This window comes from Apiospora aurea (assembly GCF_038362705.1).
Source record: "Apiospora aurea strain CBS 24483 chromosome Unknown utg000001l_segment0_segment0, whole genome shotgun sequence".
Lineage (NCBI taxonomy): Eukaryota > Fungi > Ascomycota > Sordariomycetes > Amphisphaeriales > Apiosporaceae > Apiospora > Apiospora aurea.
Genome location: NW_027117388.1, coordinates 1,911,487 through 1,928,299, shown reverse-complemented (window position 1 = coordinate 1,928,299; position 16,813 = coordinate 1,911,487). Strand labels below are relative to the sequence as shown.

The window sequence follows — 16,813 nt, the reverse complement described above, 5'->3', positions numbered from 1 at the left end:
TCCGCCACCATGGCCCATGTTACCGTGGTGACCACCGCCGTGGTGGGGTGGGGGGCATCATGGGAGGAGCACCGTAGCCTCCGTAACCATAGCCACTACCACCACCACCGCCGCCAGTCATCTCGCCGCCTTGTGCGCCGGCGTTCATTGCGGGGAAGGAGCATCGGAAGCATGCGGTACGGCGCTGGAAGTTGGAGAAACCACACGAAGGGCAAGTCCAGTCACCGGGGCGGGGTCTGTTCTTGCTGGGCGGGAAGGGAGTTAGTATTTCGGCAGCGCGGTCAAGGACGCGGCTTGATGAAGGAGAGACCTCAATGGCCTTTTCGTTGAGAGCACGACCGTTCATACACAAGCTCTCGGCAGCCTGTCGCACATGACATGTTAGTAAAAGCCATCAGACAATTCTGCCGGGGCTATTGAGTTACTAACCTCTTCGTGGGAGGAGAAGACGGCGAAGCCAGTGCCGGTAGGCTTGTGCTGTTCAGGCGTGCGAAGGGTCCAGAACGCAATGGGGCGACCGCCAAACTGGGTGAACCAGCTCTCCAGCTCAGACTGGGTCGTGTCATGAGGCAGGCCAGACATATGGAGAACCTTGCTGCGCTCCGACAGGAAGGCACGGACATCGGCCCGAGCATCCATGGGTCTGGTGAGGACATCGGGATGAGTCTCGCGCGGCTGCGACTTACGGATCAGCCCGCGAAGGACTCTTGCCAATGTCACGGCTTCCTCCATGGCGCGGCGGGGCGAGGCGGGAGCGAGGGCCTGCAGATGGAAAGGCAGATTGTGCTTGATGGGGGCGCTGGACTGGACCGGTTCGACCTCGAGCGCTGCGCAGATGTTGGAGAGCATCGAAGGACCGAAGGGGAGAGACTCAGGGTGGTGTTGTTGCCAGCGTTGGTACTCGGTGCGCAGGTCGAAGGTACGCGAGTGCTGCAGGTAGGGGGGCAGCACGACGGCCTTGTCGCGGGCCTCTCGGGGAAGCTGAACCCGCAAGTCCCAGGCATCGAGGGTGACAAAAACGAAATCAAGGTTCTGCGAGGTCAAGTGCTCGGAAGCGAAAGCGTCGAAGCGGTTAATTGCGTCTCGGAACGTGCCCGCATTGCGAACATGCTCCCACGTCAAGGTCGTCAGACTAGCTGCAGGTAGGCGAACACCAAGTCAGTCTTGTCCATCCCAGAAGCGAGATCGGCTGTGCACAGCACATCACGGGGGGATCGTCGGGCTCGGGTATTCTTGAACTTACTGCAGAGCGGAGTAATGGGCGTGTTGATAGGCTTGACAAGAACATTTTCGCGGTGAATCTGCCAGAAACCGCGTTAGTAACCATTCTGAAGCAATTTGCAAGCACCGTCTGCCAATTCCCATGCAAGGACGGGGGCCCGCAACAGCTCCATAGTGCAGAATTGGGCGGGAAAAATCTCGTGCCATACCTCGTCTAGGGACTTCGCATCGAGCAGAATCCATCCAAGCTCAATAACCTCGGCCGAATCTTTCGTAACGTAGACGCCGTGCTCATCGCAGGTGGTTGCTACATGGATGACGACGTATCGGTCGAAATGGGGCGACTGCGGCGGCTGGTTCGACATGATGAAGGTTGGTGGTGCCGGGGGGAGTACGACGACGGGGTGAATATACGATCGTAATATGGTACAATGATTATTATAATTGCAGTGGGTTTTCCGTGTCGGCCGGAGAGAACAATCCCTTGAGTTCTCTCAACGTGAGGTCGTCGTGACAATGGCGGCTGCCGTTTGGCGTCCAAGTCCTTCTATTTTTCCTCCCTCCTCGTTTTCTCCTTGGCCCGACGACGAGAAATCGAGTCAGCTAGCTGCCTGAGCGTACGGGAAATACGAATGATTGGTAAAAATGCAGAGCCTTCCAAACAAATGGCAGAAGGATACGGTGCAAAGAGACCAAAAGAACGGGTGGTAAAACCGAAGGGTCGGTGTGCTGAAGCTTCGGTCGGTTCGAAGAAGGGGTACTTCAAGGGGAAATGGGAGAGTGGGAACACAGCAATGGGCTTGCTAGTCTAGTTTCCGCTGGATAGGTCAAGTATCTTTCTCTACCACGCCTTTCCTTCAAGCCAGAAAAAAATCTCTGCAGTTTCCTTGCGGTCCTTGGGGGTGAAAACCAAATACCAGAGGAGGAAAGGGAAAGGGAGGAGAAAAGAATGGATGCAAGGGTTTGCGCGAGAGGAGGTCGAGCGATGATGATACTGTGGTGGAGAGGCTACTACGGTCGAGAAAGAGAGAGTGGTGTGTGAGTTGTGTGCGTGTGCGTGTGTGTGCGTGTACAGTTTTGCGAGTCGAGTAGGTGAGAGCGAGGTGACTGGCAGACTGCAGGTGGTGACCGACTCCCTGGGCCGAATTGGTAATTGCGGGTGGTGCCAGCTCCAGTTTCAATGAGTCCAGCGTGCTGTTACCACTAAAACAACCGGCCTGTACGCTTTCTGGGCTTGGGTTGCTTGGGGGTGGGTGGTGTGGTTTCGGCTGGAGGTGTTGGTTTCGGGCAGTTGTGAAAGCTGATCGCTGTCTTTTCGTGTGGGAGAGAGGGAAAAAAAAGCGGACGTGCTGCTTGCTCAAAGCGGTTTAGCCCCATGTTTGATCTGGGACGGTTGAACTCGAACTAACCTAGGTTAGTGACAGGTTGGATAGGATGGGTGGGTTATGCATTAACCAGTGAACCGAAGAATAACTACATGCATACTACTTGACCTGACATGTCTTGACATGTCTCTTCAGCAATTTTCTAACCTAACCTACCTACCTGCTGTAGAAACCAACCCGCCGCCAGCTTGACTCGGGCCATGGTGGATTAGGACGTGGGTAGTGGAAATCCGATTCTTCCAAAACCAAACCAAACCGACCCGAAGCGTAACCTACATACATGTATCTACATACCGCCGGCGTCGTTGCGTTTACCTACACCCGTCGTCGTCGGGCCCTTCGGTAAGCTGCTAGAACATCCAGGCCCAGCAGCAACTCAATTCCCCCCAACTGCGGGAGCTTGGCAATTGGCCATTACTGGCACCATTGCTTGTCATTATGTACAAGTATATCTGTTCCTTGCCTTTCATGGCCCAGTGGAGTGGAGACATGCACTCTGGTTTTAGGAAATATACACGTTGCCTAGCAATAGGTGGTAAGTAAGTAGGTGCTGTATGCAAACCACATCAGGCATCATGAATGTGCATCTATGTATGTCAAACACCCTACAGACTATTGAGCAATGATCAAGAAGATGGCGTCATGGCTATGGGGCTGATGGACAGCTGCTGTCTCTTGCCAGGAGCGTGTTCAGCGCATGGCTGGAGTGAGGTGCATAGTAGTAGCGTCTGCCGCCGTAATGTGTCGTCAAGCAGATGCCCACAGATACGGAAGGTTGAGAATCAACTTGTCGCCGAAGCTTCGCGGAACAGGACACACTTCTGCCACTGCACGTATGTGCTGTACTAGATCAGAAATTACAATCCGACACAACCTGCAGCGAGCAACTTTTGGATATCACGGCTATATCCATCTTCTATGTGGCATATATGTACAGTGAGCTCATAGCGCATGCATACTAATCCAATCTCTACTTAGGTTGCTTGAGCTGTCTGTAGCTTGAGCTCAAAAACAGCCCAAGGTGAGTTACGAATACTGCGTTCCTGGTTCCGTCTCGGGCTAAGCTGGGTCTGCTTCATGTATGTGCCAACCTACAATAGGTAGGAAGTATGAATGTCTGTTCTATAGAACATCTACACCACCGCTGGTGCTGTCAGAAGAGCCTGCCAGGGCACTGACAAGTTCCAACCTGCTGCACCCTACCTCGGATAGGCCTGTCATTTGATGTTTCCCGTGGTTCCTGGCTGCGTAGCCCTCTTGGCAGGGATATATGCACTTCTGGGGCCCGGGCGTTCCAGCGCGCTGCGGCGTCTGTGCTTCGGGTAGGTTGGCGGTGTTCCTTATCCGACTTGTAAGATGTCATCCCATGTAACCAAAGTAAAACCTTTGACCAGAAGCACGAGCTGCCATGTCAGTTTTGGCTGGCTCCGTCGCCAATGACAGAACTTTAATGGCAGAGCATGTATTCGGCGTCAGGGTGGTGAACCGCAATGGGTTGCAAACACCCGACCTATGTCCAAACCTCTTACTTGAAATCGCAACATCAACATAAACTTCTACCCAGGTGCATAGACAGGGAGCTAGTCTGTTAGTGCAACTACGAGATACAACAACACATGGGTGCATATTGAATCGATTGGTTCCATTGGAGACGGCGGGCGCGATTCGGCTGAAACCCGACGGGCAGGTTCCCTTGATCGAAAGGCGTTTAGATTAGATGATACCTGGGCCACCGTAACAAACAGAATACAGTACCAATGAATGGTATCGCAACCCATAACTCTCGGGGTTTCTGGCTGCGGCAACAGCTCCGTAGATCTTCCTACCATGGGCAGAGGGATGGTGGGATGGTGGGATAGTATTGCATACATAATCCTGGTTCCGTATAGAGTCACCGTCAGCAAACACCATCGGATCCTGTATTCAGTAGCAAACACCACATGCAGTATATAGGGGCTACTCTGTCTGCCCTTCCAGCCTCCCGGACTCCACCCGTCGAAACCAGCTCGTCTTTTTGCCGTGTTAAGCGACCTGCTCATCCCCGAAACTGGCGCCGTTCATTCCTCTCCTCTCCGTCAACACCGCCCGGCCCCAAGCGTCGCTGTTTAATCACTAACAGCGCTAGTTTCTTCGGCCATGCAGCTCAGGCGGCTTCATTAATGTCATTAATAGCAACGTCCGTTCTATTAACGGGTCTTATTTTAGCATCTTGCCGGATATTGCCAAAGAAAATGCTATGAACGAAGAACTTCTCCCGTAGCATCTTGGAGCTTACCGGCCAGATGGGACTGCCTGGAGCTGAATTGGCACACCACCAACCATCGTCTTAGTTGTCGAATGTCCAAAGGTAAACTTGCGCGCACGCGTTGGGTAAGCGACGTCGCAACTGCGTAGCATTGCTTTCGTGGGAGACAGTTTCTCGTATAACCACCAACAACACAAGAGGCCTGCAACATCATAGATACCGTCAAGCTGCCCACGACCGGGAGTCCCAAGGGACGGTCCGGTATGCTTCTCCATATGAGAGTTGCAAGGATCACACCTGTGATAGGTGTTTCAGGAGGCTGCAAGTTATGTTCACATCGAGCATCCGGATCCTGCTGCATTGGCCAAACGGCTTTGATGCCGCCGTCACACTTCAGCAGTACGCGCCGAGCTTCGTGATGATAGCCTTGCGTTGGCGTGGACTACGCGATAAAGGCCGGAGGGTACTGACTGGGCAAGGCTTCGCGGAATCGACATGAGCGGGGAGCCGGGCTGCCAAACCCTTACGGAGTAGAGAACTAAGGTTACATACAGTAAACTATTCCGTACTCTAGGGGCGCCACAGTAGGACGCGTAGCCCCTTGCTAGTCAGAACGGTAACAATTTAAGAAAAGCTAAAAGACTCAAGATCGGGTTTCTAGAACTGTTCTAGACTCGACGGTTGGGACTGAGACGGAGGAGAACCGAAATTGACCGCGCCAACCAGATGCAAGATACGATCGCTGTTCAACCTCAAAGACTGTAAAGTGTTCGCCCGAGTCCTCTTGGGTCGTGGTAAGCCGGTTGGCATCAGACATCGTTTGTTTTGAGACATGTCGGGGCGGCTTGGGATGCCAAGCCGAAGAGGCATCCGGGTTGATGAAAGATGTTGATGATGCCTGAGAAGATCTGGCAATACTGGTTGATTGTTGTCCTAACCGCACGATGCTATTGTTCAAGAATATGCACAGATGTGTGTTATCGGCATGTTCTTGCATCCGCCCCCAACGTTGAGTCATCCATCGCCAGTCACGTCTTTGTCCTCGATAGGCTTCACCTTTGGTCAAACACATTGGGATGCGCGCAACAGCCAAATCGGCCAATAGAATTCGGCAGTCACGGCGTTTTAGCACGTACGCTAGAGGGGCCTACGTCATTGCATCAATCGATGGCAATTCGGCCAAGCCCATGCAACCAAAGCACGGCAAGCATGGCATGGCATGGCAATTTCTTTCGTGAAACTTGGAAAATGCGCTGCGCATAAACTTCTGGAATCTGCTATTTATTGTAGTCATCATCCTCTTTTGCCGACCAACCATCTTCGAGCCCAGACTACAGCTACCACCACACCAGCAAGCAAACCATAATCGCCGCGCCAACATCAAACATACATACTTCCAGACATCTAACCCAAACGCCTACAAGTACAGTTATCAAGATGGGTGCCGTATCGGGAGTCCTCATCATCCTTATCACGATCCTGTGTAAGTAAAAAGAGACGGGACAGTGAAGGCTCCGGGTCCGCCAGCGATATCCCTCGGAAGCTAATATGGAAGATCCAGTCCCTCCGGTTGGAGTGTTCATGGTAGCCGGCTGTGGCGCCGACTTGTTCGTCAACATCTGCCTCACGATTCTTGGGTAGGTCGCTTGCTCCACGTGCATACAAACCTGTCAGTCCGTTAGGGAATCTGACTGTTTTCGGCAGTGTCATCCCCGGCCACATCCACGCATTCTACCTCGAATACGTCTACTTCGACCGACGAGAGCAGGCCCGCGAGGGTCGTTTCGCTGCCCGCCGAGCCCCTGGAGTCTACAGCGATCGGGTGCAAACGGGCGGGCAGGGTTACGGTACGATGACCCAGTCTACTGCTTAAGCGTTCCGCGTTGTTTTGATGAGTTCAAACCGGACTGAGGCGGGAAGCAGCTTAATCGCCGACTTGGGGGAAACGCCCACAACAGGCGCGGCGTGGGGGACACTATTGCGGAAGAAGAAGTCCCAAGGCCATGATTTTATGATACACAAAGCAACCTGGCGTTCGGCTGGGGGACGCGGCTATTGCATTGGGCTGCTGCGAGTCCAAGAGACTGGCAGCAAGGGAGATACGGACTGTAATTGCTGTTGAAATATATGATTCTTCCTCTATCCAAAACGCTTCCCGAGTGCCGGTGGTACGAGTTTGGCAAAGCAAGGGTGCTACTACGGGCTTCTTGCGACGTGCAAGTCACTAATTGCACGGGAAGAAGCTCCTTGTGTGACCGTGTCGCTACCACTTTGCGCCGGGTATATAGGCTCATACTATTGTGACCATCTCATGGCGACAAAAGCCTCAGCACGGCCGGTTGATGATTCGCTCGTTCGGATGTTGAAATCGTGGGCAGCGACTCAACGGGAACAGGCAGTCTTTCATCCACGTTGCGTGCAGCAGCACTGGGTCGTAGTCCAATGATGGTGTCTGGAGGGTTGGCGGCATAGGGGAGCTAGACACGTAGCTAGCCAGCCATGGAGCGCGTTCGGTTCATCCGAGTGATACCTTTCCCGGAATGGATGTGGAAGCCGGCCGCAGCCGAGACGGGCAGTTGAGTCTACATACTAACCTCCTTCTTGCATGGGAACAAGTTCCTTTGGAGATCGGCAGTGTTGTTGGCGGACCAATCCGACGACCTACAGCATGGCCAGAACTTCTGGCTGGAGTCCCCGGAACTTCGCCGTGCTTTTCCCATGTAAGCAAGCATCGCTAGTGTACCAGAGAGAGCGTCAAGGGCCAATAAGGGAAACTCGAACAGCTCGCCGACTTGGTCGATGCACGCGGAAAAGGCAATTCATCGTACATACTGATCGATGGTACTAAAAAGCTATCGGATACTATGTATACGAGGTGGTAGGTACATATAATATGCTTATCCTTTCCAAATGGGTAGACCCAGCGTGGCTCTTATCGCATCTATCGAATGTTGCATAGTACGAGTATTGCTGTCCGCTCCAGCGCTCACAATACAGTAGCAGCTATTACTACTACATTTCCACAACGCTGCGAGCCAGCCTACTTAGTATAAACTTGTGAAATCAATTCAACTCAAGCTATGGGTGGCTGTGTGCCTAATCTAGCTCGCCCAGCCAGATTGGTTTGATCGATCGGAGGAAGAAGGACGAGCTGGTGAAGATGAACTGATGATGGGAGGTTCGAGGTGTTCGAGGTCCCCACCTCAGTTTCCCCTCACCGACCCCCCGGTCCGCCTTTGAAGGACAGCCACGACTTCGTGCATATGGCGCTTTGCTTCTGTGACCTGTCCACCAAATAGTCGCGCGGACAAGTCTTCCCGCGGCCACTCACCACGAGGCTCTCGAGATGCCCGCATACAAGCGAGGGGACAGCGAGACCAAGACAAGACGAGAAGGAAAAGGCAAGTGAAGAAAGTCAAACGGCTGCCCTGTCGAAATTTGGCCAAAAGGATGAGTTTGGGAAGAATGCTTTTCTCATGCAATGCATCTGGCCAAACTCATCCTTAACAATCCACGTCGTCTTGCCTGCCCGTACATGCGTTGCGTACATGCTCTACTCTACGTCGACCCCCCAGTCGAATTGATTGATCAGTCCAATCCATACCTCCATATCTGTCCATCTACCATTCGCCCAAAGCCCGTTGTCTCTCCAGTCTAGTATCGTCGATGATCGTTCCATTGCCGTATCAGCCCCAAGCAACAAGCAGCAACCGACTGCGCCTGCACTGACTGCACTGTTACCTCCATCTCCATCTCAGACAGACGAGGAGCCGCCTGCGCCTGCGCCTGCGCCTGCTTCTGGCCTGGGCTGGGGTAATCTACGACTAGAAGAATTCCCATCAGTCTTAGTCGTCCCCCCACCTCCACAACCACCACCAACCACACACCATCTTGCATTCTGCGTTTTCTGGATTTGTTGCGTGCCGCTCTCCTCATTCACTGTCCTCCATCTTCCCCAGAATTGACCAGGCACTACACCCCGTATCTGCTGCCTGCTGCACCGCGGGTGTGTCTAGCTGCAGTTGCTCCAAGACACTGTCTTAATATCCTCCGTTTCGCGACCCCCCTTGCCCCCTGCCCGCGCTGGAATTTGAGCCGGCTTGCCCTAGATACCAACCACGGCGCATTCGCCCATTGGCATCTGCAAGACGTCTGCATACCATACAGCTAAGGATCCACGATCCCTAGACGTCTAGGCCTTATACGTCGCATCCCTCTCGCCTACCTACATACAGGTTACTGCATAATCAGCTTTGTTTGGACGGGAATCCACTCCCTGAACTTGTTTTTGCCCGTCAAATCTATTGCGTTGTGCTGTCCATGCATGTAGAAGATGCAGTCCGCAGATATGTCGACTAAAGCTACTACCCCGATATCAGACACGCCACCTCCGATACAGCAGCCGCCACGTACTCCCCGATACCTTCAAAGACGGCCTCCCTCGCTGTCTTGTGCTTCAAACCCACCCCCGCCTCCTTGTGTTAACCACCATCAGCCGCAGCCGCAGCCGCCGCCGCCATCTTCAGCGCGCTCGTCTAGAAACCGTCGACACTCTCTGCCCTTCTTCAGCTACCCTCTGGTCAGCCAGCCCAACGTCTCCAGCACGTCTCTGGTACCCTCAACGGCCGAAGGGAAACCCATACCGCTGGACGATTCCACCGCCGCCGACCGCACTACAGCCCTGAGAGAGCTCAACCGTTCACAGCCCTCTTCTCGTCATCGCTATACGAAGAGCACCGGCGCGCCGAGTACCGCCACGAGGACCACCACCGGTACCTACTCGCAGCCCGTCATCGTCCGGACCTACTCGGGCCCGCCTCCGTCCTCTATTGCCAGCCGCCCCGCCAGCCGGCGCATACCCCTCTCTTCCAACGCCGCCTCTTCGCAGATATCGAGTTGGCGGCCTGGTCGGAATGGCATGGTGCTGAACATGGCGCGCCACCGGGGCACCAAGAAGGGACAGTCTAGGAACGATGTCAAGCTCCCGCCCCTCGAGGCCTTCAGCTTCAAGAACATCATGGCGGATATACAGCAGGACATTGGAGCCGACCTGGATCGGATCGCCGAGATATGTGCCAGGTCTAAGTACTCCTTGAGCAACCAGTACGAAGTCCACGTTGTACCACACGGAAGCGGAACCGGCTTCCTCTCGTCCGCATCAGCATCATCAGCCAGGGCTCAGGCGCCAGTGGGGCCTACGCTGCAGGCCATCCCGAGCGACGACGAGCAATCCACCACGAGACAAAAGAAGCGAAGGAGCGGGGCGCGGAGGAAGAGCGTAGCCCATTCTACACTCGAGACCATCATGTCCTCGAGTCGGTCGTCGGAGGAGGACAAGAGCAAGAAGAAGTCTGCTCAAGAACTCACGGACGATGTGCGCGGAAGAGCATCGAGGAAGCGCAAGGACGGGAGTGCTTCGTCCTCGCATAGCAGCGAGGCGCCATCAAGCCCCGGGAAGTCAGAGAGGAAGAGCGTCAGCCGCCGCAAGTCAAACTCTTTCGCGACGGCTGTCATTGATAGCACCCGCCAGGTCCAAGGGGAGTGGACGTCGCCCCGGGCGTCAGGGGCTGCGCTTGTTGGCGAACCGGCCAAACCCGAGACGTCCAATAGCCATCTGGAGATACGGACGTCGCAGGAAGCGGGTGCGGACGGTCATCCAGCCGAGACATCTGCCGAGCCGTCAAGGGCCGTGCTGTCTGCCTCCGTGGCCGCTGCGGATATTACCTCTCCTGAAGAGCCGCGGGAACAACAACATGGAATCTTGGCTGGCATCAGCAATTGGATACCCTGGCGAGGGTCAGCTGTGACGGAGGTGGCCTCTTCGGATACAAAAGGAGGGGCGAAGCCAAAGAGCTACGCAGAAGGCACTCTCAGGGAGTTGTTGAGAACTTCGGAAGCATCGCCGTCGGACACAAAGGGGAAAGGGGTCGGCGAGGACTAGAAGAGGCTATGAACCTTATGGCATAAACTTTCTTATTGTCCACAGATGTCGAGACGGGTCATCGTCGTGTGATAGAAGAGACACTTGCATTCGAACTGGGAGGGAATTGCTGGTCAAAAAAGAACACCACTAAAAGTTTTGCGCATATGTAAACTTATAATGAATCAACGAAAGTCACGAGATAATGGGGTAATGCTTTAATAAACGAAGGAACTGGTATCAGAAAGGCTGGATCTATAGTTTCACATTGACAGAGCTCTGGACTTTTCCCCACGTCCAGCTATTTAAAGACTTGTCAAGAAGAAAGGGTTTGTCTATGTACAACCATCTCGGATAGGGGTGAGTCGGAATTGGACTTCACGACCACTCGTCATCCTCGACACCCCTTCACAGTGGCCAAGCTCGCCTAACGAGGCCCTTCATCAGGCTTGGCGCTCGGGGAAATCTCATCGTCGCTGCTCTTGCTGTCGATGGGCCGAGCAGTGGTGGCAGATAGAACAGCCGTCTTCTCGTTCTTGGCGGCGGCGTGTTCCTCGTCGCTGACCTCGGAGTCGAGCTGCATGTCGTCGAAGTCGGTGTTGATGACGAACTCCTGGTGGTCAAGGTGGCGGAAGGTGAACCAGAAGGCGACGGTGATAACAGCGCCGGCGATGGTGGGGGGCGGCGAAGACCCAGGGCAGGTAGGGGTCGCGGATGGCGGCCGAGGTGGCGAGGGAGAGGATGGAGGAGATGGCCGACATGAAGAGGTTGACGGAGGCGACGAGGCCCTTCATGTTCTTGGGCGACTGCGTGTAGGCGATGCCGTAGGCCGTCACGTTGATGAAGACCTCGGCCATGGCGGTGACGACGGTCGGGATCGCGTACAGGCCAATGTGCACGGACGAGAAGCCCTGGTCGCCTAGCGCCGTCTCGGTGCACTTGCTCGCTTGGTCGCCGCAGGGGGAGGTCTGGTACACGCGGTGGGCGAGGACCGAGTAGGCGATCGAGCCCAGCGTCGTCATGGCGAAGCCGAAGGTCATGCGGGAGATGGGGCCGAAGCGGATACCGGCGCGGCGGAGAGCGGGGTAGACTATCGTGTTATGTCTGACGTTAGCAAGGAGGAAAACGAGGGGTTTGCTACGAGCTCAGAAGTAGGACTGACCAATGTGGTTCATGATGGGGACCAAGACCACGATGGAGACGGGGTTCAGGTTGTCGAGCAGGTCGTTGGGCATGCCGTGAGCGTCCATGCCGGCAGTCAAAGTGTTGGCAGCGGCGCCGATACCACCGTCGTTCAGACCAATGATGGGCTTCACGTGCTGGTTAGCTATCTCCTTCCTGATGGGAACGGAGGTGAAAATGTCGCTTATACATACCTGGAACAGGAAAATGCCACAGGCCTGGAAGGTCCGGCGGACGTCATTGACAAATTCGTCGTCATAAGGGTATTCCTTGGTGACGCCAGCTGCTCGCCGTACCGACGGCTTTCCGGATTCCCAGAAACCTTTACGCCCGATCGTGCGGATACCGCCGTGGCGGAAAATGTCCGATAGAACACGGAAAACGTTGCCAAGGTCAGATCCTCCGGGAGGCTGCTTGATGAGACGGGTGTTGAGGTACCACAGCAGGGGCGGGAGCATCAGATAGACGATGGTAGGGATCACTAGATCGCCTGTCAGTTGAAGAAGACCTTCATTTCTGAATTTGGAAACTCACAGTAGGCTGCCCAGTATCCAACAAGTTTCGCCAGATAACTTGTAGGAATCCCAAAGCAAGAACCAATGTTGATCAGGAGATAGAACCAGAGCATGATGGAGGCGATGGACTCTTCAGGGTCGACGACCACCTTCTCTCCGCTCTTCTCCTTGATGACGTGGGCGACTTTGTGAGGCGATTGGTCCATGATAGTGGGAGAGATGTTGGGCTTGAACTGGATTAAGGGGCAACATGTTAGTTTTCCCGGTTCGTATATAACGATGGGGGAGCCGGCGTCACATACCTGGGCTGCACCAATAGCAAGCAAGTACAGCGAGAAAGCAAACGGACCAACGGCCTTTCCAGCGGTGAGGACTGGTGGCAACGCGGAGATGATCATGATAACTATAAGATATATCATTAGTAGGGAGCTGAAGGGCTAAAGATAGCGACACTCACCATGAGCTATACCGCAGATACCGACACCCCAGCAGATCATCTTGAAACGTCCGTACTTTGCGTCGGCCAACCAACCGAAGAAGACCGGAAGCGCATATGCCATGAACTTGAATGCCTCGGTCCTTGGTTTCGGTCAGCAAAAGACCCGTCAAGATCCGAAAGGGGAAGAGAGTTAGGTCGAACTAACATAGCCGTAGCGGCCTGAGAACCAAGACCCAGCGCGCCCGGGTTGAAGCGCGTACCGGGAGGCGTCCGGCCGGTCGTCGATCCCGGAGGAAGCGGGGCGCGGATGAACTGCTTGTAGACCTGGTTGCAGCCGTAGTACGAAGCGCGCTCGGCGAACTCGACGGCGCAGAGGTAGTAGCAGGAGTTGGGCATCTTGCCGGCCACGCGGCGCAGGGTGCGCTTTTCTTCCTCGGTAGCGACGTAGAGGCCGTGGAAGGTCTCGCGGTTGGCAAACTCGGGGTCGTCTTCGAGGCCGGAAAGGGGCATGTGGGCACGGGCGATGGCTTTGGCGGCGGTCTCATCGCCATCGGCGACGGGGACGGTGCCGTGGGCTTGCTGAGTGTCTGCTCAGGGTAAGTAAATAGAGGCATCACCAGTTGGTAGAGTCTGAACGTACCGGCCATTTTCGCAAAGCTACTAACCGACGATATGGCTATCAGATGGCAGTATCGCTGCCCCACGGTCTAGAAAAGTAGATATGAGAAGCGTGGTTGACAGCCTCAAAGAACCTTGAGGGGCCCTCTTCGATCGATCGATCGTCTTCATATATACTTCATTAACCATTCTCCGTCACGCCGCAATAAAGCGGGATATCTCCTACGAGTCAACCAACGTCCAAAGACTGCAGTCGATATGCGCGGGCTGATAAGGCCTTTCCGTAACTTCCTAATGCAGCCAGTTGTTGGTATCGCCCAGCACCAACAGTGGTCTTGGCCGGACCTAGACGCATGGTCGAAAACGATGCTCCCGGGCTCTTGCCGTGGCCCTTATCCGATGCCGAACTCCCGATACGGCGGCTATGCAGTGCCATATCTTCAATTCGAGGCTTCTTGTGATCAAGCAATTGGCGCTTCTTGTCCCTTTTCTTGTCCTTATCTCGCCGAGAGATTGAAAAGGGTGGGGTTTGCTGCCCCCCATATCTTCAGGGGTGTATCGGCCAAGTCGCTCAAGAAGCTGGGCGACCTTGGCGACACTGGGCCCCAGGGCAACATGGTCTTCAAACGAGAGATGGGTCGGGAAGTCGTACCGGTAAGTTGACCAAAACGGTCGGTATGGTTTGCGAGTTATGCATCATGGGAAGGGACGGCGCAAACTCGTTGTTGGAGCACATGGCCAGGCCGGTTGGTTGGTCCTGCTGCAATCAGACGTGGGCGGCTGTCTATCCGTCGTGACAAGGCACCACCATATTTTGACTGACTGGTTACCCCCCATACATGATTTCTATCTTTGGCCTCCATACCTACAGCTACAGGGATTGCGGAGACTCGAATCCGAACTTGTTAAACATGTTCATGTATATAATCGTGCAAGAAGAAATAGGAACCGCACTGTCGGGAAGGTCCTGGCTTGTCCAAGGGCACCCCCGCCCGCCTTATCTCGAGAGCAGCGCAAGAGTAACGTACATACCAAATGACCCAAAATTCATGATGAGGATGCCAATGAACAGTAAAAGCCAACCAGTTGGAAACATGAGTCTTTTACTAGTAACTTTCGCATCTACTTGCATTTGTCAAGGTATGTATATGCGGTGCTCCAGCCAGCTCAGGTAATCCCCAGAGTGTTGACATACAGAAAATGATCCGGTGCCTTCCTCCTCCACATAACAGTTCATCCCCTACAACTCCTTGTCTTCAAGGTTGGGTGGCTCAACTTCCTAGCGTTGTGGTGACACTGCAATTAAAGATCAACTGACATGGTCCTCCAACGTTCCCTCAATGCCAAAGTGCCGCCATTTGCAAGATCGCGGCTATGCCTGATTGGCGCTCGGCTTGAGTTGTCAGCTATAAGTTCAACGGCCCGGATCAGGGAACGTGGCTAGGACGCCACCTACATGGCACTGCAATCCTTCGGGGAATTATGTTCATGCTAACCTACCTACTTTTAGAAGGGCGGCACCTTTCCCATGTGTACAGCTTCACTAAAGGCGGCATGGAAGAGAGTTCAGCCCAGTAAAAGGAGCACGTTATCAAGAGCCGCGTCCCCCTTCCCGCGTAGAGACCACTAGTTTGAACGTCAACACCAAGTGTAGCGCCCTCTGATCGATGTCGCTACTGCGTCTCTGGAACAGCCAGACGTGAATCTTCACGGCAACGACAAACTTCAGCATTCTGCGCTAACGATACTATCAAACGTGAGCCTTCTCGGCGGTTTACTATAGCCAGGGGCAACACCAAACTACTACCGACGAGGAACTAGGGGAAAATCGCAGGATACTATAGAAGCATCCGGACTCCCGCCCAGTGTCTGTATCTTCCATACGGAGGCAGCCGGTAATTGGCCCTGAGGTGTCTAAAACCAAAAGGAAATTGAATCAATCTGACACAAAACGCAAAGGATCAAACCTGCTCGTGGCGGATTTGAACTGTACGAGGTAATATCCCCAACGCGCCACGGTCAAAACCTTCCGCCATCCGGGACGTGCATAAGAAGACGGGCATTGTCGGACGTCCGAGTTCACAAAAGGGCGCAATCCCATAGCGAAAGCGAAGAAAAAAAAGAGGCAGTGCTCGTCTTTCTCCCTGCCCAATCGAATACCGCCCCGTCCCGGTCCAGCGAGACATGCAGATTTACAAAAGGGTGGCGGCCTGTCTCTCCCAACGACCTCAAACAACATGCCTCGAAGCCGATTCAGCATATACGGCGAGAGTTCTGTGATGGTGGCCGCGCCAACAACAGCAGCAACTCCAGCTTCCTCCGTTACCCTATCCGCGGCACATACGGCAACGTACTCGCTGTTTCCCAAAAGACCCCCTCACGCGCCGCTGCTCCGCCAGACCACCGCCCACGGCCCGGCCACGAAACAACAGCGCCAAGAGCAGAGAACCCAGACGGGCATCCGTAGCGCTCCCACCGCGACCGGCCTCCGTATCCCTGCCGCACATCGCCATGCTGCTGAACAAGCCCCTGCCCGACCCGGGCCGCAAGAAGGCGGCTTCGACGACGGCGGCGACAACGGCTGCCAAAAACACCACCGACAAGGGCGAGAGCTCGCTGGCCCCAGCCTCGTCCTCCTCGTCCTCGACCCCGACCTTCGCCAACAGCGACGACATGCTGCGCTGGCTCTACGCCGACCTAACCCGCATCTCCCAAGTCGCCGCCCCCGACATCGTCCTGCACCGCGTCGGCGACCACGGCCGCCCGCTGCGCGGCGCGGCCGCGGCGCAGGCGCACGAGGACGGGCTCGTGGCCGCGGCCGGGGGCACGCTGGCCATGGACGTGGACCGGGTGAGCACCAACGCGCATTTCGGCACCGTCCTCGGCACGCTGCGGGCGCAGGCGCGGGGCCAAAGCCAACCCATCCCGGACCTGGCGGTGCCGTTCTGCGGGGTCTGGCGGTTCGACGAAAGGGGGAGGCTGGCGGAGCACTGGGAGAACGTGTCGGTGGACCCGGCGAAGGTCGCGCGTTGGTTTGAGGAGGCCGGGCAGCAGAAGAAGCAGAAACAATGAAAGAAAAAAGAAGTTGATGTTTTGGTATCCTGGTGATGCCATGATGCTTTGGAATGTTTGTTTTGTATTACATACCCACAGTGTTCCCGGGGAACGGCCCCCAATAGCGGAAACAGATGCTTACCGAAGAGCCCGTCTCTCGAGGCTGTGTACACCCAAACTCCAATTCCCCAAAATACCTTGCGCTTCAATAAATTCATTCAGTTAATCATCCAG

General features: G+C 54.9%; 5 protein-coding genes across 5 annotated transcripts; 3 read left to right on the top strand and 2 right to left on the bottom strand.

Moving 5' to 3' along the window:
• Positions 1-19: 19 nt before the first annotated feature.
• Positions 20-1,586, bottom strand: PG986_000610 (uncharacterized protein; the record flags this gene model as incomplete). The annotated part of the gene is made up of 4 exons (XM_066836832.1): positions 20-364; positions 430-1,136; positions 1,244-1,301; positions 1,431-1,586. 4 exons carry the CDS (start codon positions 1,584-1,586, stop codon positions 20-22), a joined length of 1,266 nt encoding a protein of 421 aa, XP_066705725.1.
• Positions 1,587-6,288: 4,702 nt separating this feature from the next.
• PG986_000609 (stress response RCI peptide) lies at positions 6,289-6,724 on the top strand (the record flags this gene model as incomplete). Its single annotated transcript, XM_066836831.1, has 3 exons — positions 6,289-6,334; positions 6,395-6,488; positions 6,556-6,724. 3 exons carry the CDS (start codon positions 6,289-6,291, stop codon positions 6,722-6,724), a joined length of 309 nt encoding a protein of 102 aa, XP_066705724.1.
• A 2,475-nt stretch (positions 6,725-9,199) lies between these two features.
• PG986_000608 (uncharacterized protein) lies at positions 9,200-10,792 on the top strand (the record flags this gene model as incomplete). The annotated part of the gene is made up of 1 exon (XM_066836830.1): positions 9,200-10,792. One exon carries the CDS (start codon positions 9,200-9,202, stop codon positions 10,790-10,792), a length of 1,593 nt encoding a protein of 530 aa, XP_066705723.1.
• Positions 10,793-11,198: 406 nt separating this feature from the next.
• PG986_000607 (uncharacterized protein) lies at positions 11,199-13,554 on the bottom strand (the record flags this gene model as incomplete). Its single annotated transcript, XM_066836829.1, has 8 exons — positions 11,199-11,384; positions 11,464-11,861; positions 11,934-12,434; positions 12,488-12,701; positions 12,771-12,871; positions 12,926-13,047; positions 13,113-13,494; positions 13,548-13,554. 8 exons carry the CDS (start codon positions 13,552-13,554, stop codon positions 11,199-11,201), a joined length of 1,911 nt encoding a protein of 636 aa, XP_066705722.1.
• Positions 13,555-16,036: 2,482 nt separating this feature from the next.
• Positions 16,037-16,597, top strand: PG986_000606 (uncharacterized protein; the record flags this gene model as incomplete). The annotated part of the gene is made up of 1 exon (XM_066836828.1): positions 16,037-16,597. The coding sequence occupies one exon, from the start codon at positions 16,037-16,039 to the stop codon at positions 16,595-16,597; it is 561 nt and encodes a 186-aa protein (XP_066705721.1).
• Positions 16,598-16,813: the final 216 nt, after the last annotated feature.